Raw genomic sequence first — 21,971 nt, forward strand, 5'->3', positions numbered from 1 at the left:
GTCCCGTGTAAAGCCCTATTTACAGGGGCCGATTTCTGTCCATAAACGAGCTCCAGCCATATACTATAAGCATCTGATCCAGCAGTCCTGTGTAAAGCCCTATTTACAGGGGCCACTTTCTGCCCATAAACGAGCTCCAGCCATGTACTATAAGCATCTGATCCTGCAGTCCTGTGTAAAGCCCTATTTACAGGGGCTGATTTCTGCCCATAAACGAGCTCCAGCCATGTACTATAAGCATCTGATCCTGCAGTCCTGTGCAAAGCCCTATTTACAGGGGCCGATTTCTGCCCATGAACGAGCCCCAGCCATGTACTATAAGCATCTGATCCTGCAGTCCTGTGCAAAGCCCTATTTACAGGGGCCGATTTCTGCCCATGAACGAGCTCCAGCCATGTACTGTAAGCATCTGATCCTGCAGTCCTGTGTAAAGCCCTATTTATAGGGGCCGATTTCTGCCCATAAACGAGCTCCAGCCATGTACTATAAGCATCTGATCCTGCAGTCCTGTGCAAAGCCCTATTTACAGGGGCCGATTTCTGCCCATAAACGAGCTCCAGCCATGTACTATAAGCATCTGATCCAGCAGTCCTGTGTAAAGCCCTATTTACAGGGGCCGATTTCTGCCCATGAGCGAGCTCCAGCCATGTAGTATAAACATCTGATCCAGCAGTCCTGTGTAAAGCCCTATTTACAGGGGCCAATTTCTGCCCATAAACGAGCTCCAGCCATGTACTGTAAGCATCTGATCCTGCAGTCCTGTGTAAAGCCCTATTTACAGGTGCCGATTTCTGCCCATGAACGAGCTCCAGTCATGTACTATAAGCATCTGATCCAGCAGACCTGTGTAAAGCCCTATTTACAGGGGCCGATTTCTGCCCATGAACGAGCTCCAGCCATGTACTGTTTTAAGATCAGTTTTATATGTTAAACCTTTAGTTAGTCGCGGCAAAATACTTCCACTATTAGTCGCTTGCACCTCGCTATGTCACGTGTCGTCGATACCGCGTCCCCCGAGGAGAGAGGGACGCCTGAACTAGGAAGCTACCGAAACGGTTGGTTACCTACTGTACCTTCAATAGTCGCAGTTATATGATGAAAACAAACTCGCTTGGGGTGCAATGGACTCCACTCGACTAATTAAAGGTTAAACTGTTCCCAACAGCCACCGAAATGTCCGGCGCATGTTGGGTGCAGGTGTATGGCGCACGCTTTGCACAAAATGGGTCAGGTATAGTATACAACCTGCATCTGCTTCCCTATGAAGTCTGTAGGAGAACGCCATTGTTGGGGCGCAGTCAGACGACCATATAAAATCGAATCATAAGACTGGCCGGCTCGGCTGGTCCCCCGACCCGAGCGTGACTACTTTTATATATTTCTAATTTTCCCATGGACTTAGTCTTCCTTCAACCTTTCAAAAAAAAAACTATATTTGACATCGCTACGTACGCAAAACTGCAATCTATCAAATATAAAATTATTTAACCCGCACAATAAGCGCCGTAAAGTAAAAAAAAAAAAAAATCACAATACCGGAATTGACATTTTTCAGTCGCTGAACCTGAGCAAAAATAAGGGCAATTAAAAATGATCAAAACGTCATATGTACCCCAATAAAACCTACAGCTCAGCATGCAAAAAAAAACAGGCCCCCTCATATCTCCATCAACAGAAGAATGAAAACATTTCATTAAAAGAAAACAACACAAAATCAAACTTTTTTTGTTTTTTGCGGAAAGATGATTTTTTTTGAACCAGTAAAATATAGAAAACCTGAACAAGTTTGGTTTCACAATAATCGCACTGATTTGGAGAATCGTGTTACCGGGGTCATTTTTACCCCACAATGTACAACGTCCAGTTAAAATTTTTCCCAATTTACCTGCACTTGGAACTTTTTAATTGTTTCCCAGTAACATTATATGGTAACGTGATTGATGCCATTCAAAACTGCAACTCGTCCTGCAAAAACAAACCCCCATACGGCTGTGTCTGTGAAAAAAAAGGCTCTTGAAGGAAAGGAGGAAAAAACTAAAGTGCAAAAACAAAAATTGTCCCATGTCGCTGAAAGAAAATGACCCTTGAAGGCTCCGTTCTCACCATGAGCATTTGATGTTGCAGATTTTCTGCACCCATTGAGTAAAATAGGTTACTTGCATTTTTTTTGAAAATATGCAGCTTAAAAAAACTCATCAAAAACTCCTCTAGCGATGTAGCCCAAGAGCCGATTGTCCCAACCTGCTCCCTTATCTCCAGCCCACACACAGATACTTCAATCTGTAAGAGAAGTGAATGGGTCATCATTAGTGTTGAGCGAGTATGTTCTGTCCGCGTATGCTCGGCCGAGCTCCGAGTATTTACAGCTGCTCGGTGATATGGTTGAATCGCTCCCGTGTGCATGATTTGCAACTGTTTGACAGTTTTATTACATGTGAGGAATGTGTAAGAAATAGACATTCTTCACATGTATTAAAGCTGTCAAACAGTTGCAAATCATGCACACGGGAGCGATTCAACCATATCACCGAGCAGCTGTAAATACTCGGAGCTCGGCCCGAGCATACTCGGCGAAAAGGTTAATAGAACATACTCGCTCAACACTAGTCGTAATGTATCTGTGACTTTATTAATTAGACACATAATTTTGCCTGTGAGTGTAATGATATTCCGATATGATAGGAGTGTTATTACAGACCAAGGGATTATAATAACTGCAGTAATAACTTACTGACTGACTCTGTCCTGGGTCCTGTGTTGTTCAACATCTTTAGGCTGCGTGCCCACGTAGCGTTTTTCAAGCGTTTATGCTGCGGAATTTCCGCACCGTAAACGCTTGTGAAACGCTAGGTAATCCGCACCCCATGGTCCCCAAGGGGATTCTGCATGTTCTATGCACATGCTGCGGATTTTTCCGCAGCGTTTATGCTGCGTACAAAAATCCGCAGCATGTCATTTAATTTTGCGGAAGCGCAGCGGAACTCCCGCCATTGACTTGCATTGAGACGCATAGAAACCGCGACTGTACATTTGTACAAGCGGCTTCTGTGCGTCTCTATGTGCGGATGGTACCCAGTTCTGGAGGAGAGAAGACTCTCATCCAGACCTGGGTACCATTGTACCTGTAAAAAAAGAATAAAATAACAAATAAAGTTTATATTCACCTGTCCGGCGGCTTCTCTCTGCATGCCGGCAGCGCTGAAGGACCTTCGGTGACATCACAGTCATGTGACCGCAGGCCCTTCACCGCTGCGTCTCGCGATATGCCGGCAGCCGGGAACCAGACAGGAACGAGCGCTGCTGCCATGCCGGGGCATCGGGGGTGAGTATAGCTTTATTTGTTTTAATTTTTACAGTTCACACTGTATAAATCCATGCCGTTTGCATGGATTTATATAGTGTGACCTAGTTGTCAAGCACTTTCCAAGTGATGCTATCGCCTGGAAAGCGCTTGTCAATCTGCATGCGGAAACGCATGTGAATCCGCATGTGGATCCGCATGTATTCTGCAGGAAAAACGCATGTACAATCCGCATGTACAATCTGCATGTGTAGCACCCTGAGGACTCGGCTGCTACAGGGGTATTGCACCTCACTCCAGAGGTGTGGTATTCCACTCCCGGGTAAGGATGGAGTGTGGGACTGAGCTCAGTAGGCTGCATGCACTACATACATCCCATTTCCGGGGGACAGAACTACGGTACTTCCACCAAGTATATGTGCAGGTACGACAGCGTCTGTCCCTGGCTGGAGTGGGAGGGGGGTGGAACATCCCAGTAGTGTAGGGGCAGATAGGGGGAGTACTCTGGGTAAAGCTAGGAGCTCATTGGGTGCTAGTCACCTGGGCTCACACATAGAGGGAGTATATATGGTGGGCACCATCTTAGGACAGGGTCTTTTGAGCAGGGGAGCTCAGCCAGGAGGGCTGACTGGGAGCTGTGGCTCCAGTTGGGCCCAGCTCCAGAGCCAAGCCTGCAGAGGAGAGAGGAGAAAGAAAGGCCCAGAGTGGAAGACCAGAGGGAACCCTAAGAACCCAGAATCAGACCAAAAAGGGTGAAGGGTTGGCGGACATGGGTACCGGAACCCGAACTGGTGGAGGCCACTTATCCTCAGCCAGGAACCGGAGGTCGTGGTCAAGATTTGCCACGACCCTCACCAAATCCACCAGAAAGGCACACCAAGCATAGGGTCAGGGAACCCAGAGGAGGTTTGACCACTAAGAGACCCGAGGGAGCCGGCCAAAGGTGGATCCCTGGTGGGAATGGCCAGAGACAGAGAGGGAGAAGGGAGCTCAGGACCACGCTCCAGAACTGCCTGGGGGTTAGCCGAGTCCAGGACCTGGTGGACGCAGCACGGCTCGGGTGGTCACTCAAGGCCAGAGTGACTGAGAGAACACTTGTGAGTAAAACCCCTGAAACTGCATCTCCTGACTCTGACTCTTCTTACTGCACCGTCACAACCCCTATCATCTTCATCTGCTGCCCTGAGGCCATACCCCTCCCGTTGGGGGTTATAACATCATCGCTGCACCCATACCACCGGCCTCAGCGGACTGTTCTGCAGCGGCGGCTTCAAAGCCGCACTCAACGGGTGGCGTAGTCGACACATATTCTAACATCTACTGCCATAGACTGCCGCTTAGTTTGACACCCTGGGCACGGACCGGGTCACCGCCACAAGGACTACTACCCCTATCCAGATCCGGCTCCGGGTAATCCCTTGAACATGGCCCAGGGGGCGCGTCAACTTTGGCGTAGTCGGCAGGATAACGTGCCCGCAACCACCGGGTACTGCGTGCCTGAAGAAAAGTTCACATTTACCTCAAAAAGAAGTCTCCCGCCAATTCCGGAGGGTCCCCGCCATCGGACGCCATCACGGGTCGTTTCCCGCCGGTTGCCCGCCATCTGCAGCTTTTTCCCGCCATCCACGGAGTTTCCCGCCACTGGGAGACGATTCCCGCCATCTGAGAAGATTTCCCGCCCTGGCAGAGCGGACACCATTATGGGCGTGCCAGAGGGTGGTAAGAGACGACCTCCCATCGTGGGCCAGGACCAAGAATGGCGCCAAAAACGAAGACCGCCCCCACCAGCAGAGACTGCAATGATAGAAATGTCCATCAGTGTGAGAGGGCTGCCCCTGGAACTGACAATCACTAAGTTGCCCCGGGACCACCCTCAATGGGGGCGGAGACAGAACAAAAGAGCGAAGATGGGTGCAGCCTGGAGGAGTCTGGAGGAGCCGTACCCGGAGATGGAGGGAGAGGCAGGCAGCACCGACCCTGTGGTCAGGAGCCTGATGCAAGCAACCACCCCACAAGACCTGGTGGAGATCCTGGCACAGCTCCCCCGAGACCGGGAGCGTGCACAGACCGCGCTGGAGGGCCTCGCAAGGAGGATGGCCCAGGTGCAGCGAGAAACGCTGACGGAATGGAGCAGGGAGATGGCCCAGCAGGCTGGAACCCGCCAGCGGAGCACACCACCCGCAACGAGGAGCACGCCTGCCCCTGAAGAGGATGCAGAAGGGACGGAGGCCGGAGACGACGCCGCAGAGGGAGCTGAAGAGACGGAGGCAAGTAAAGGGGACGTTACTACCCCAAGCCCGGCCACCGTAAACCTACCCCCGCTCCTCGTCGCAGAGCCCGAAGTCCCCCTGATCGATCCCGTCGCTGCACCGCCACCGCTCCAGACTAGGCCTCAAGCAGGAGCCGCGACCACGCCCCCTGTGACGTCACGCGCCTCGACCCCGAGCGCGGCCAAGCAGGAGACGCCACCGGCCTGGTCGCAGGGCCGAGTGCCCCCGGGCGCCGCAGTACCAACAGCGCCCTCTACTGAGCCACCGGCCTGGTCGCAAAGTCAAGTACCCCCGGGCGTAGCCGTCTTCACGGTGCCCTTTACCTTCAGGGTACCCCAAGCCTGGTCGCAAGGCCTAGTGATCCCGGGCGCCGCTGCCACCACCGCGCCCTCAACCTCCACAGTGCCGCACCTGGGTGAAGACTTGTTTGCCCAGCACACTTGCCCGGATGGGCAGCCTTTTGAGTGGCCACCGGAGTACTACCATCCCCGACTCCGGAAGGAAAGGCCCCTGGATGAGCCCCTGATCCCGGCTCCGGCGCCCGCCAAGATCACCCCACTCTCGCTGGAGGAAGCGCAGTTTGCGTGGGACCCCACTGGAGGAGACCTCATTGGGTTCACTCAAGAGACCCGGGCGGCTGCAGCTGAGCGTGCAGAGTGCTGCCGGCAGCAGTTAGAGGTTTTCGACCGGGAACGGCGAGAGAGGCGGGTCCGCGAGGAGCGGCTGCAAGTGAAGAGTGCAGAGCAGAAGAGCCGGACCCGACGGAACCCCCGTGCAGCTCACGGTCCCCGTGCCACCGGGACTGTAATCAAATTCCAACTGCAGCACGGTTGGGGCTTCATCCGGGATCACCACACGCCAGGCGACGTCTTCGTGACCCGCAGAGATGTCGAGTCCCACCTGCCGGAGGGACACAGAGGTCGTGACCTATACCTGGGTGACGAGGTCACCTTTACCCGGCACCAATGTGCCAAAGGACCCTATGCCCTTCATGTACACCGGTTGACAGAGGAAGAGCTGAGGTGTCAGGAGGAGCAAGAGGACCCGGACGGGTCTGAAGAATACAGGGAGGAAGCATCAGGAGGACGCCGTTATTAGAGAACGGTAAAAAAAAAAAAGAACTGTATATAGTTACCCGTCGGGGTATGAGAACTGTTATAAGTACTGCTGCTAGTTAAAATATAGTCCCCGTTGGGACCAGCGAACTGTTACCCGTGTGTCCCTATCCCTTACCAGGCTGAGGACTGTGAGCAGCCATCCCTTATCCCCACTGGCCGAGGACTGAGAGCGGCCACCTCCCCTTGTATATAGTTGCGCTTTCTAAGGCGCCCCCTACTGGTTTTATAGGAAACTGTTGTTCTTGAACTGACTGTTGCACTTTTACCTGGTCACAAGTGCCCAGTGGCCAGAAGCTCAAGAATATTTATATGAAGAAGTTTTATTGCTAGAGATTGATAATGTTTAATGTTTGATATGTTCTTGTATGTTTTGGAAAAAAATTGTATGTTTTTGGATATTTTATTCTTTTACAGCCCGAGGACGTGCTGTGATTTACCAGGGGGGAATGTAGCACCCTGAGGACTCGGCTGCTACAGGGGTATTGCACCTCACTCCAGAGGTGTGGTATTCCACTCCCGGGTAAGGATGGAGTGTGGGACTGAGCTCAGTAGGCTGCATGCACTACATACATCCCATTTCCGGGGGACAGAACTACGGTACTCCCACCAAGTATATGTGCAGGTACGACAGCGTCTGTCCCTGGCTGGAGTGGGAGGGGGGTGGAACATCCCAGTAGTGTAGGGGCAGATAGGGGGAGTACTCTGGGTAAAGCTAGGAGCTCATTGGGTGCTAGTCACCTGGGCTCACACATAGAGGGAGTATATATGGTGGGCACCATCTTAGGACAGGGTCTTTTGAGCAGGGGAGCTCAGCCAGGAGGGCTGACTGGGAGCTGTGGCTCCAGTTGGGCCCAGCTCCAGAGCCAAGCCTGCAGAGGAGAGAGGAGAAAGAAAGGCCCAGAGTGGAAGACCAGAGGGAACCCTAAGAACCCAGAATCAGACCAAAAAGGGTGAAGGGTTGGCGGACATGGGTACCGGAACCCGAACTGGTGGAGGCCACTTATCCTCAGCCAGGAACCGGAGGTCGTGGTCAAGATTTGCCACGACCCTCACCAAATCCACCAGAAAGGCACACCAAGCATAGGGTCAGGGAACCCAGAGGAGGTTTGACCACTAAGAGACCCGAGGGAGCCGGCCAAAGGTGGATCCCTGGTGGGAATGGCCAGAGACAGAGAGGGAGAAGGGAGCTCAGGACCACGCTCCAGAACTGCCTGGGGGTTAGCCGAGTCCAGGACCTGGTGGACGCAGCACGGCTCGGGTGGTCACTCAAGGCCAGAGTGACTGAGAGAACACTTGTGAGTAAAACCCCTGAAACTGCATCTCCTGACTCTGACTCTTCTTACTGCACCGTCACAACCCCTATCATCTTCATCTGCTGCCCTGAGGCCATACCCCTCCCGTTGGGGGTTATAACATCATCGCTGCACCCATACCACCGGCCTCAGCGGACTGTTCTGCAGCGGCGGCTTCAAAGCCGCACTCCCCTCCTCTCCCCTCCCCTCCTTTCCCCTCCTCTCCCTTCCCCTCTCCTATCCTCCCGTCCTTCCCCCCGCTCGATCAGGACCCCGGCACCCGGCGTCATACTTACCCCTCCCCGTGCCTGCGCAGCAGCTCCTGTGTCTTCCGCTGATGCTCTGTGACGTCTCAGGTCAGAGGGCGCGGTGACGTGTTTGACCGGTCACAGCGCACAGCGTGAAGATGCCGGCTACGCTGGAGTCCAGAGAAGCAGTGACGTGAGTACTGGATATTTTTTTTTTGTATGGGGCCATAGGGGACCTGCATGGGGCACTATGGGGGGGATGTGACATCCTGCATGGGGTATTATATAGGGGGATGTGACAACCTGCATGGGGCACTATGGAGCGATATGACAGCCTGCATGGGGTATTATATAGGGGGGATGTGACATCCTGCATGGGGCACTATAGGGGGATGTGACATCCTGCATGGGGTATTATATAGGGGGGATGTGACTTCCTGCATGGGGCATTATATAGTGGGGATGTGACATCCTGCATGGGGTATTATATACGGGGGATGTGGCATCCTGCATGGGGTATTATATAGGGGGGATGTGACAGCCTGCATGGGGCACTATGGAGAGATGTGACATCCTGCATGGGGTATTATATAGGGGGGATGTGACATCCTGCATGGGGCACTATAGGGGGATGTGACATCCTGCATGGGGTATTATATAGGGGGGATGTGACTTCCTGCATGGGGCATTATATAGGGGGGATGTGACATCCTGCATGGGGTATTATATACGGGGGATGTGACATCCTGCATGGGGTATTATATGCATGGGGTATTATATACGGGGGATGTGACATCCTGCATGGGGTATTATATAGGGGGGATGTGACTTCCTGCATGGGGCATTATAAAGGAGGGTCGGGAGACATATGCTAGAATACCCGATGCGTTAGAATCGGGCCACCATCTAGTGGTTTATAACAGGGAAAAATGCAAAGTACTACATCTGGCCAATAAAAATTTAAAAAGCATCTACAGAATGGGAGGAATAGAGCTAAGCAACAGCACATGTGAAAAGACTTAGGTATACTAATAGATCACAGTCTGCACAGGAGTCAACAGTGTGATGCAGCAGCAATAAAGGCAAATACAATTGCAGTGATCTATGGGCGGCTGCTAGAAAGGAGCAGCAATAACGCAGGATATCACCTATGTGCACAGCAATTGTGTAGCGTAGATGTACAAATATATATACACACACACAGGACATGAAGGGTTAATTCCGGTGCACATTGCTGTAATTTTTTGTTCAAACAACAGATTTCCATCCAGTGTCTCACGTACCGGCCTCCGGGCCTCTAGAAAATAAAGTTTAATTATTTACCGGTGGAATCAAACACAAAACGCTTCTCTCTATTGGAGCGATGCCGCTCGTCTCCAAAATACAAAAATCCAGATTGTGATTTTATATAGAAAAAAAGACATCAGGATTATATAGAAAGCAGGAACGAAGAAGTCCCAGTAAAATGCAACATGGCTACAAACAGCGGGGCTGACACAATTTAGGGTCTGACTTTAATGATATTTGTCAGCAAAGAAATCGATAAATTCACCACACATATGTTATCTTGGAATAAAAGCTGCGCGGATGACGGGTGTTGGGCTGCGGTGCACGGGGCTGATTAGATAAAGAGGGAATCTGTCAAGTCTCCGCCGCAAGAGATGATCTGACAGACTTTGCAAAGAGTCATCTGGGCGTTGACACCAGCAGAAAGGGTCACAAAGTCCGTTTTCCAAATCTACCCCATCAGTCTTGTTTGAGACCACCTGGCCGCTCTCCGTCACTACCAGCCTTCTCCGAATCTTGTGCATGGGTCATTGCCCAGTAAAGTGCATGTGCAGCGCAGCGGGGGTGTGCTGTGCCCGCCCCTCGTACTGTACTGCAGATCTCCTCTGTCCACCCTCGTGACATGGCGCATGCGCAGCACCGCAAAGAAGCTTGGCACACGCACAATGCTGGTGATGATGCCGGGCGCCTGACATGGTATCACCAGAGGCTTGATTGAGTAGTTTCATCATCCATTAAATCTACAGGGATCTGGAAGGGACCATCCTGGGACCACCGCCCAAGTGATATTTCAGAAAATACTTCTCATTAAGTCTGATTTAATTCTGTTACTATTTACAAGAAAAAAAAGGGGGAGAAGTGAAAAATTAAACCAAAAGCAGAGGACACGTTAAGTCCCAGCAGAATATATCAGCAAATCCACATCAAAATCAGTAAGCGTGTGACGTTACGTGGAGGTGGAACTTTTTGAGGCGATCAAAAATGATGAGTGTTTTTAAAGTGGAATCTGCTTCTGAAAACGTTCCTTCTATGGGGAGTTTTAGAAAAAAAAGTTTTTCTTTTCCTGAAAAGTTTTTAAAGAGGTTTGGAGAAGTACTTTTTTTGTAGCCCTGCTGTTTGGAAAGTGCCCAATTTGGAGCGTGTTCCATCGGGAGATACTTCAAAGAAGTGATAATTCTCTTTTTTTCTTTTACCACCAGATGTTTTACAAAATCTGAAAGCTGAAAAATATACTCAAAACACTGAACATACGAACAGAAAATCACTTGTTCTTTAAGCAATTTTTCAAGAGCTTTTCAAAGCCGATGAACTCCAAAGAAATCTCTATGCTCAAAGCCTCACATGCAAATTTCGCCGCGGATTTTGCTATCACGTATTTCATTCCTGGTGCATTGCAAAACACGCAACAGAATGAACCCACGGCGGATCCAAAGTTTCCTCGTATTTCTATGCAGAAAATGTCCCCATCATGTTGAGGAGATCAGTAATCCACTGCACTGTGCAATTAAAATCTGCAGTAAACCTAACCCAAGTGGGTTCACTTTGATGAACGGGACTGCGTTCACCCTTCCTTCTGCTTGTAGGCGGGTGACCCAAGGATGAACGTATGGCTATAAGTCAATTACTGAACCGATGTAGTGTCACCTTTAATTTAGCTTCTAATGTTCCTTTGCTCTACATCCTCTCCTTTCTTGTTTTTCCAGATAAGTGGCCTCATTCTCCTGCTTCTGTGCCTGGTATTGGAGTATTATTCCCCGCACTTCCCCTTCCTCCAGGACCGTCTGCAGTACCATAATAGTAAGCGGTACGAGGAGCTCGTCCTGCGGGAGATTGAAGTCGTCATACAGGAAGCGGCTGAAGAGAAGAGGAGATCGTTTATTCAGACTATGATCAGCGCAGATCTGGATAAATTAGATCCTGGGAATCCGGGGATGCAGGATGTGACGTTACGCCTCATACAGCAGCATCAGGAGAGGGTGCAGAGGGGATTTATAGCAGGAGGGGAGGGCAGAGAGCCGGTGACTATGGTGCATGAGGCGCAAAGTGAGAGTCCGCCACAGATCCCAATATAACCAACATCACCAACGTCATACAATGTATCAGTGCTGTTACTGTGTGTCAGCCAGCATAGACGGAGGGGACTCTAACATACCAAATAAAGATACATTTTTGTATTATCTACTTCATGGTTCAATGCTTCATCATTTTTAAGATGTCTGCTTGCTGTCAGGGAATAGAGACATTCTTGTTTCCGTTAAAAGCTCACACCCCGTACATCAGTAATACTCATCCCAGCTGAGGGTTTGTTACAATTGTAGCTAGCAGTGCCAGCTCCTGGAAATCTTTTTTACTGCCAATCTCTTTATACCACAAAATATGTAAATTGTATTCTGTGCTGTGTGAGTAAAAATACCATCAGCATGCAGGACCGGCACTGGAACCGCGATGGGGGTCAGCACAATGCCAAGATGAAATGTCATGTGCAGTGTTGCCACTAACAGGTGCTTCTCACTAAATTAGAACATCATCAAAAAGTTCATTTATTTCCCTTTTTCAATACAAAAAGTGAAGCTCCTATAATATATAGAGTCATTACACACAGAGGGATCTATTATATAGAGTCATTACACACAGAGGGATCTATTATATAGTCATTACACACAGAGGGATCTATTATATAGAGTCATTACACACAGAGGAATCTATTATATAGAGTCATTACACGCAGAGGGATCTATTATATAGAGTCATTACACGCAGAGGGATCTATTATATAGAGTCATTACACACAGAGGGATCTATTATATAGAGTCATTACACACAGAGGGATCTATTATATAGAGTCATTACACACAGAGCAATCTATTATATAGAGTCATTACACACAGAGCGATCTATTATATAGAGTCATTACACACAGAGGGATCTATTATATAGAGTCATTACACACAGAGGGATCTATTATATAGAGTCATTACACACAGAGGGATCTATTATATAGAGTCATTACACACAGAGGGATCTATTATATAGAGTCATTACACACAGAGCAATCTATTATATAGAGTCATTACACACAGAGCGATCTATTATATAGAGTCATTACACACAGAGGGATCTATTATATAGAGTCATTACACACAGAGGGATCTATTATATAGAGTCATTACACACAGAGGGATCTATTATATAGAGTCATTACACACAGAGCGATCTATTATATAGAGTCATTACACACAGAGGGATCTATTATATAGAGTCATTACACACAGAGGGATCTATTATATAGAGTCATTACACACAGAGCAATCTATTATATAGAGTCATTACACACAGAGCGATCTATTATATAGAGTCATTACACACAGAGGGATCTATTATATAGAGTCATTACACACAGAGGGATCTATTATATATAGTCATTACACACAGAGGGATCTATTATATAGAGTCATTACACACAGAGCGATCTATTATATAGAGTCATTACACACAGAGGGATCTATTATATAGAGTCATTACACACAGAGCGATCTATTATATAGAGTCATTACACACAGAGGGATCTATTATATAGTGTCATTACACACAGAGTGATCTATTATATAAAGTCATTACACACAGAGGGATCTATTATATAGAGTCATTACACACAGAGCGATCTATTATATAGAGTCATTACACACAGAGGGATCTATTATATAGTGTCATTACACACAGAGTGATCTATTATATAGAGTCATTACACACAGAGGGATCTATTATATAGAGTCATTACACACAGAGGGATCTATTATATAGAGTCATTACACACAGAGGGATCTATTATATAGAGTCATTACACACAGAGGGATCTATTATATAGAGTCATTGCACACAGAGGGATCTATTATATAGAGTCATTACACACAGAGGGAGCTATTATATAGAGTCATTACACACAGAGGGATCTATTATATAGAGTCATTACACACAGAGGGATCTATTATATAGAGTCATTGCACACAGAGGGATCTATTATATAGAGTCATTACACACAGAGGGATCTATTATATAAAGTCATTACACACAGAGGGATCTATTATATAGAGTCATTACACACAGAGGGATCTATTATATAGAGTCATTGCACACAGAGGGATCTATTATATAGAGTCATTACACACAGAGGGATCTATTATATAGAGTTATTACACACAGAGGGATCTATTATATAGAGTCATTACACACAGAGGGATCTATTTCAAGTGTTTATTTCTGTTAATGTTGATGATTACGGCTTACAGCCAATGAAAACACAAAAGTCATTATCTCAGTAAATTAGAATACTTTATAACAACAGCGTTAAAAATGTTTTTAAATATGAAATGTCCTCCTGAAATGTCTGTTCAGTAAATGCCTCAATACTTGGTCGGCTCCTTGTGCATCAATTACTGCATCAATGCGGCAATGTGGCATGGAGGGATCAGCCTGTGGCATGGAGGGATCAGCCTGGGGCACGGAGGGATCAGCCTGTGGCATGGAGGCGATCAGCCTGTGGCCCTGCTGAGGGGTTATGGAAGCCCAGGTGGCTTTGATAGCAGCCTTCAGCTCGTCTGCATTGTTGGGTCTGGGGTCTCATCTTCCTCTTGACAATACCCCATAGATTCTCTATAATAGATTCTCTATGGGGTTAAGATCCGGCGAGTTTGCAGCCAATCAAGCACAGTGATACTGTTGTGTGTAAACCAGGTATTGGTACTTTTGGCCGTGTGGACAGGGGCCAAGTCCTGCTGGAGAAGGACATTTCCATCTCCATAAAGCTTGTCAGCAGAGGGAAGCATGAAGCGCTGTAAAATGTCCTGGTAGACGGCGGCGCTGACTTTGGTTTTGATAATACACAGTGGACCCTACACCAGCAGATGACATGGCCCCCCAAACCATCACTGATTGTGGAGACTTCACACTAGACCTCCAGCAGCTTGGATTGTGGCCTCTCCACTCTTCCTCCAGACTCTGGGACCTTGTGGAGTGTGTCAATGACTGCCTTCTGGACATCTGTCAAGTCAGCAGTCTTCCCCATGATTGTGGAGCCTACTGAAACAGACTAAGGGACCTTTTTAAACGCGTAGGAAGCCTTTGCAGGTGTTTTTTGTTAATTATTTTAATTTACTGAGATAATGACTTTTGTGTTTTCATTGTCTATAAGCCATAATCATAAACATTAACAGAAATAAAACCAGAAATAAACACTTGAAATAGATCACTCTGTTTGTAATGATGCTATATAATATATTAGTTTCACTTTTTGTATTGAAGAACTGAAATAAATTAACTTTTTGATGATATTCTAATTTAGTGAGATGCACCTGTATTTACTATACATTCATTTTTATATCTTCATTTCTTCCACACTTGTCAACATTTCTAAAACCATCCCTATACCAAAGACGTGCAGAAACTCCCTCAAACTGTTTGATTTATACAAATAACATCTCTTTTCAATTTGGTTCCCAGGATTGTCCAATGAGGAAATTGTGAAATATAGACTTTTGACTAGTACAATATTTAACCCAAATGTATTCTGAAAACATGGAGTCAAAGTCCATAAAAATACGATAAACTTTATTGAAGTACAAAAGGCATACACAAATATCACTCAGTAGTCATATATCGATACAAAATCAATTAGAACAAAGACTCGGGTACCAAGGCATGAGTACCACACGTATATATCTAGGGCTGGGAGAGTAAATATTTGATATCACCATTCCATCAAGTGCAAATGCATGTATAGTCTTCCTTAACAGGTAAATGATAGGGTATGCTGGGAATATCTCTTTTGCTGATAACCATAGAAGATTAAATGTATCGTAAACAACAAGTAACCATTTTTAATACATCATTAGTAATATTCAGAGTAATCCTGCCACTATCCATACAAAGGCAAGGAAATTCATACCAATTGTTACCCAGTTGTGTGGTACCACGCTGACAGCCCCAACGCACGTTTCACATGGCCCTCTGAGGAAGCCAACACGAAAACATTGGAATGGTGATATAAAATATTTATTCTCCCCGACCTAGATATATATGTGTGCTACTCATGCCTTGGTACCCGAGTCTTTGTTCTAATTGATTTTGTATCAATATATAACTACTGAGTGATATTTGTGTATGCTTTTCGTATTTTGTCAGGGTTTCACAGCGACGACACCGGGGAGATCACACAATATCCCACCGCTGCCGTCACTCTGTCAAGTATTCATAGGATTGAGCAGGGATTTACGAGCACACGATTCCGATTGCTCACTACGTACTTATCGGCAAGCGAGCAGAAAGCGTATGGCGTCACACCTCCGGATTCCAATGCATGGAATTTGTGTATACGCCCTGTATGGTTACTGCCAGCTTCACGATAGCCCAATTAATATTATTCGCTGCCACCACCGGCCGAGTTTGAACTATAATACAGGCCTGGCCGGACGCCTGCTTTCTGGTAGCGTGTATGGCTTCGGGGGAGGGAACGATTACAGGACAAAAGAAACAGAACTATTAAATTTTATATTTAAATTTTATATAGAATCCAAAAGGGAGGCAATGTTTAAGAAAAATATACAAAGATTTTACAAAAGGAAACAATACATATGCAGTTACACAAAATAATAAGGATTAAAGAAAAACTTACTATAAAGTTCGCAGAGACAACTCAGTATAGCTGGAGGAGGGGCTCCCCAATATGATTTGAACGTTATAGAACGTGATCTTTTGCTTATAGTCTCTATACCCCCCAGGCAATGAATATGGATCAATCTTCAGTTGGATCTTTTATGCCATAGAGGGGACCTGCCCACATGCCCCTTGTGCTGACATCATGTGGGCTGGGCTCCACTCTTCATGTTTTTATTAAAAACTCTAACTTCTTCTAAAATTCCTCACTGGTGGATCGCAGAAGCCCGGAAGTGATACCATATTTTTTATCATGAATTTACCTTTCCATAGAGACTACACATGGCATAGCTGCAATCCGTTATTTTGTTACTTTTGTGCCACAGCTCCCCGAAGGGGCTCACAGCTATGGAAAAATAAGCATATTGTTCTTTGGCTGACCCTGCCACTAAAAATATAGGTCCCGTTATTATCGGACATATGGAACTTGAGATATTCCATATTCCGTATCGGCGCCGGCCCGACTAAAAATGTTGAATTCCCTTTGAAGCTCTGGGAATATTGGGAGTGTGTTTGAAGCTTAAACAAGCTTTCCTCCTCTCCCAGGTGTAAATTATCGCAGGCCTGCGTCAGTGGAAACTGCCCTCGCATTTTAATTGGGTTGGTAACACCCTTACTGCTAGCATTTGCTACCTCTCTTTGTGTGTTAATTTGCGTAGAAACAGTATCAGTTCTTGGTTCTTTGACAAATGATGGATAAGGGAGGGATGAGAGGGAAGAGGGGTTTGGGAGAAATTGTTAATATTTTCTTAATATTTCCCTGACATATTTCAATAAAGTTTATGGTATTTTTATGGACTTTGACTCCATTTTTTCAGTATTCATTCCACTTAAGGAGTGTCCATGCAGATATTTTGAGTAGGCCCTGATATGAAGGCATTGGGTCTTCTCTATACTTATTTTTGTTGCACAGCTTCTGGATACCCACAGTTGCAGTAGAAACTTCACAGAGCAGATTACATGGGATAACAAGCTTTTACTTCTCAGAACATGAGGTAAAGTAAAAAACGCACAGTCACACAGTACTGCACCAGGCAGTAAGAACAAAACAGAAAGTACAAGAGACATTTTTTCTTTTACAAAATAGTAAACAAGGAAACTTTACACAACATCGGCATCTACTGTCAGATCAGTATAAAGTCCTGAAGAATGAAGAAGTGAGGGCCACAAATGCTTCATGCACAGGGCCCACTGCTGTCTGTGACCACCCCTGAAAATATAAAGAATATGATAGAGCCAGCGCATCCAGAGCTCAAGGAAAGTAGATCCTAAGTTACCAGTCATTGTAATCCTGTCTGTGATGATAAGGCCTTTCTCATATCTGCGTAAAAAAATAGCTCTGATGTTGATCCAGAAAAGTATGAAACTTCACACTAGACCTCCAGCAGCTTGGATTGTGGCCTCTCCACTCTTCCTCCAGACTCTGGGACCTTGATTTCCAAATGAAATGCAAAATTTACTTTCATCTGAAAACAACACCTTGGACCACTGAGAACAAACAGTCCAGGTCTTCTTCTACTTGGCCCAGGTAAGACGCTTCTGGCGTTGTCTATTGGTCATGAGTGGCCTGACACAAGGAATGCGACACTTGTAGCCCATGTCCTGGATACGTCTGTGTGTGGTGGCTCTTGAAGCAATGACTCCAGACAGCAGTCCACTCCTTGTGAATCTCCCCCAAATTTCTGAACGGCCTTTTCTTAATAATCCTTTCAAGGCTGCGGTTATCCCGGTATCTTCTGTACCTTTTTCTACCACACTTTTTCCTTCCACTCAACTTTCCATTAATCTGCTTGGATACAGCACTCTGTGAACAGCCAAATGTCCTTTTGTGGCTTACCCTCCTTGTGGAGTGTGTCAATGACTGCCTCCTGGACATCTGTCAAGTCAGCAGTCTTCCCCATGATTGTGGAGCCTACTGAAACAAACTAAGGGACCTTTTTAAATGCATAGGAAGCCTTTGCATCTGTTTTTTGTTAATTATTCTAATTTACTGAGATAATGAATTTTGTGTTTTCATTGGCTGTAAGCCATAGTCATCAACATTAACAGAAATAAGCACTTGAAATAGATCACTCTGTTTGTAATGACTCTATATAATATAGGAGTTTCACTTTTTGTATTGAAGAACTGAAATAAATTAACTTTTTGATATTCTAATTTAGTGAGAAGCACCTGTATATATTGCACGTAAGCCCAAGTGAAAAAATGTTCAATACATATTCAATGTTGGTTGTGCAAAGTAGCAATGGTGGCCCATATATATATATATATATATATATATATATATACAGTACAGACCAAAAGTTTGGAGACACCTTCTCATTTAAAGATTTTTCTGTATTTTCATGACTTTGAAAATTGTACATTCACACTGAAGACATCAAAACTATGAATTACCACATGTGGAATTATATACTTAACAAAAAAGTGTGAAACAACTGAAAATATGTCTTATATTCTAGGTTCTTCAAAGTAGCCACCTTTTGCTTTGATGACTGCTTTGCACACTCTTGGCATTCTCTTGATGAGCTTCAAGAGGTAGTCACCGGAAATGGTCTTCACTTCACAGGTGTGCCCTGTCAGGTTTAATAAGTGGGATTTCTTGCCTTATAAATGGGGTTGGGACCATCAGTTGTGTTGTGCAGAAGTCAGGTGGATACACAGCTGATAGTCCTACTGAATAGACTGTTAGAATTTGTATTATGGCAAGAAAAAAGCAGCTAAGTAAAGAAAAACGAGTGGCCATCATTACTTTAAGAAATGAAGGTCAGTCAGTGCGAAAAATTGGGAAAACTTTGAAAGTGTCCCCAAGTGCAGTTGCACAAACCATCAAGCGCTACAAAGAAACTGGCTCACATGAGGACCACCCCAAGAAAGGAAGACCAAGAGTCACCTCTGCTTCTGAGGATAAGTTTATCCGAGTCACCAGCCTCAGAAATCGCAGGTTAACAGCAGCTCAGATTAGAGACCGGGTCAATGCCACACAGAGTTCTAGCAGCAGACACATCTCTTCAACAACTGTTAAGAGGAGACTTTGTGCAGCAGGCCTTCATGGTAAAATAGCTGCTAGGAAACCACTGCTAAGGACAGGCAACAAGCAGAAGAGACTTGTTTGGGCTAAAGAACACAAGGAATGGACATTAGACCAGTGGAAATCTGTGCTTTGGTCTAACGAGTCCAAATTTGAGATCTTTGGTTCCAACCACCGTGTCTTTGTGCGACGCAGAAAAGGTGAACGGATGGACTCTACATGCCTGGTTCCCACCGTGAAGCATGGAGGAGGAGGTGTGATGGTGTGGGGGGGCTTTGCTGGTGACACTGTTGGGGATTTATTCAAAATTGAAGGCATACTGAACAATGGCCCCAAACACACCCCCAGGCTGTGTAAGGGCTATTTGACCAAGAAGGAGAGTGATGGGGGGCTACGCCAGATGACCTGGCCTCCACAGTCACCAGACCTGAACCCAATCGAGATGGTTTGGGGTGAGCTGGACCGCAGAGTGAAGGCAAAAGGGCCAACAAGTGCTAAGCATCTCTGGGAACTCCTTCAAGATTGTTGGAAGACCATTTCCGGTGACTACCTCTTGAAGCTCATCAAGAGAATGCCAAGAGTGTGCAAAGCAGTCATCAAAGCAAAAGGTGGCTACTTTGAAGAACCAAGAATATAAGACATATTTTCAGTTGTTTCACACTTTTTTGTTAAGTATATAATTCCACATGTGTTAATTTATAGTTTTGATGCCTTCAGTGTGAATGTACAATTTTCATAGTCCTGAAAATACAGAAAAATCTTTAAATGAGAAGGTGTGTCCAAACTTTTGGTCTGTACTGTATATATATATATATATATATATATATATATACAGGGCCGGCGTCAGCACCCGGCGTACCCGGGCAAGTGCCGGGGCCCTGGAAAATCAGAGGGGCCCAGCCGCCCACTCACTGTCGGGGCCGGGCCCACACACCCACCCGCCCACTCACTGTCGGGGCCGGGCCCACACACCCACCCGCCCACTCACTGTCGGGGCCATGGCCGCATCTTCGGCACCTGTTCAGTGACGCATGCGCTGCTTGATTGCCGGCACTCCTCCAGTTCCAGAAATGGCCGCGCGCTGTCAGGCTGTGTCTGCTAGTAATGACACGGCACGGTCGACGGCACTGCACCTTTAATTTTGCTTGTGTGTCGCCCCTGCCGCGTCATTACTAGTAGACACAGTCGCACAGCGCGCGGCCATGTCTGGGGGAGTGCCATCAAACACCGTCGGAGCGGAGGTCCTGCACAGATGGGGGGGGGGAGCGGCCCCGGACCCGACCGCAAGTGGGCCCCTCTGATGGTCCAGGGGGCCCTGCACTGCCCCATACCTGAGGAGCTGCTGGACAGGACACTGGACCGGGGACAGGTGAGTGAGGCTTCCCCAATCCCCATATTAAAAATACTTGTAATGGGTCTGTGTGAGTGCATCTATGTGAATGTCAGTGTGTATGACTGTGTATATATATTTGTCTGTTTTATATATGTCTTTAAGAATTTGTGTAAAAATATGTTTGTCTGTATGTGTACATATCTGTGTACCATGTGTGTCTGCGTACCGTGTGTGCGTGTCTGCGTACCGTGTGTGCGCGCGCGTGTCTGCGTACCGTGTGTGCGCGCGCGTGTCTGCGTACCGTATGCGCGCGCGTGTCTGCTTACCGTGTGCGCGTGCGTGTCTGCGTACCGCGTGCGTGTCTGCGTACCGTGTGCGCGTGCGCATGTCTGCATATGTGAAGGATGAGGTGGCAGGCTGGGCCCTGTGTACTAATATATATATATATATATATATTTTTTTTTTTTTTTTCTCCGCCGTATCTGTGCATCATGAATCGTGTATGTGTTAAAAGGGCCCACTGAGACTCTTTCGCCCGGGGCCCAGAAAAACCTGGAGCCGGCCCTGTATATATATATATATATATATATATATATATACACAGTCATATGAAAAAGTTTGGGCACCCCTATTAATCTTAAGCTTAATGTTTTATAAAAATTGGTGTTTTTGCAACTGCTATTTCAGTTTGATATATGTAATAACTGTTGGACACAGTAATGTTTCTGCCTTGAAATGAGGTTTATTGTACTAACAGAAAATGTGCAATCTGCATTCAAACAAAATTTGACAGGTGCATAAGTATGGGCACCCTTATCATTTTCTTGTTTTAAATACTCCTACCTACTTTTTACTGACTTACTAAAGCACTTTTTTGTGTTTTGTAACCTCATTGAGCTTTGAACTTCATAGCCAGGTGTATGCAATCATGAGAAAAGCTACTTAAAGTGGCCACTTGCAAGTTGTTCTCCTGTTTGAATCGCCTCTGAAGAGTGGCATCATGGGCTCCTCAAAACAACTGTCAAATGATCTGAAAACAAAGATTATTCAACATAGTTGTTCAGGGGAAGGATACAAAAAGCTGTCTCAGAGATTTAACCTGTCAGTTTCCACTGTGAGGAACATAGTAAGGAAATGGAAGAACACAGGGACAGTTCCTGTTAAGGCCAGAAGTGGCAGGCCAAGAAAAACATCAGAAAGGCAGAGTAGAAGAATGGTGAGATCAGTCAAGGACAATCCTCAGACCACCTCCAGAGAGCTGCAGCATCAACTTGCTGCAGATGGTGTCACTGTGCATCGGTCAACTATACAACGCACTTTGCACAAGGAGAAGCTGTATGGGAGAGTGATGCGAAAGAAGCCGTTTCTGCAAGCACGCCACAA

General features: G+C 46.4%; 1 protein-coding gene across 1 annotated transcript in view; it reads left to right on the forward strand.

Moving 5' to 3' along the window:
- The window catches only part of LOC141157775 (uncharacterized), a 134,904-nt gene extending 123,207 nt beyond the window's left edge, over positions 1-11,697 (forward strand). The window contains exon 3 of the mRNA XM_073645304.1: positions 11,220-11,697. Coding sequence (XP_073501405.1) covers positions 11,220-11,588 — 369 coding nt within the window. The 3' untranslated portion in view covers positions 11,589-11,697. The remainder of the gene's footprint in view (positions 1-11,219) is intronic.
- Positions 11,698-21,971: the final 10,274 nt, after the last annotated feature.

The sequence above is a fragment of the Phyllobates terribilis genome, unplaced genomic scaffold (genome assembly GCF_046119375.1).
Source record: "Phyllobates terribilis strain yellow unplaced genomic scaffold, ASM4611937v1 Scaffold_8__6_contigs__length_399053987, whole genome shotgun sequence".
NCBI classification, from domain to species: domain Eukaryota; kingdom Metazoa; phylum Chordata; class Amphibia; order Anura; family Dendrobatidae; genus Phyllobates; species Phyllobates terribilis.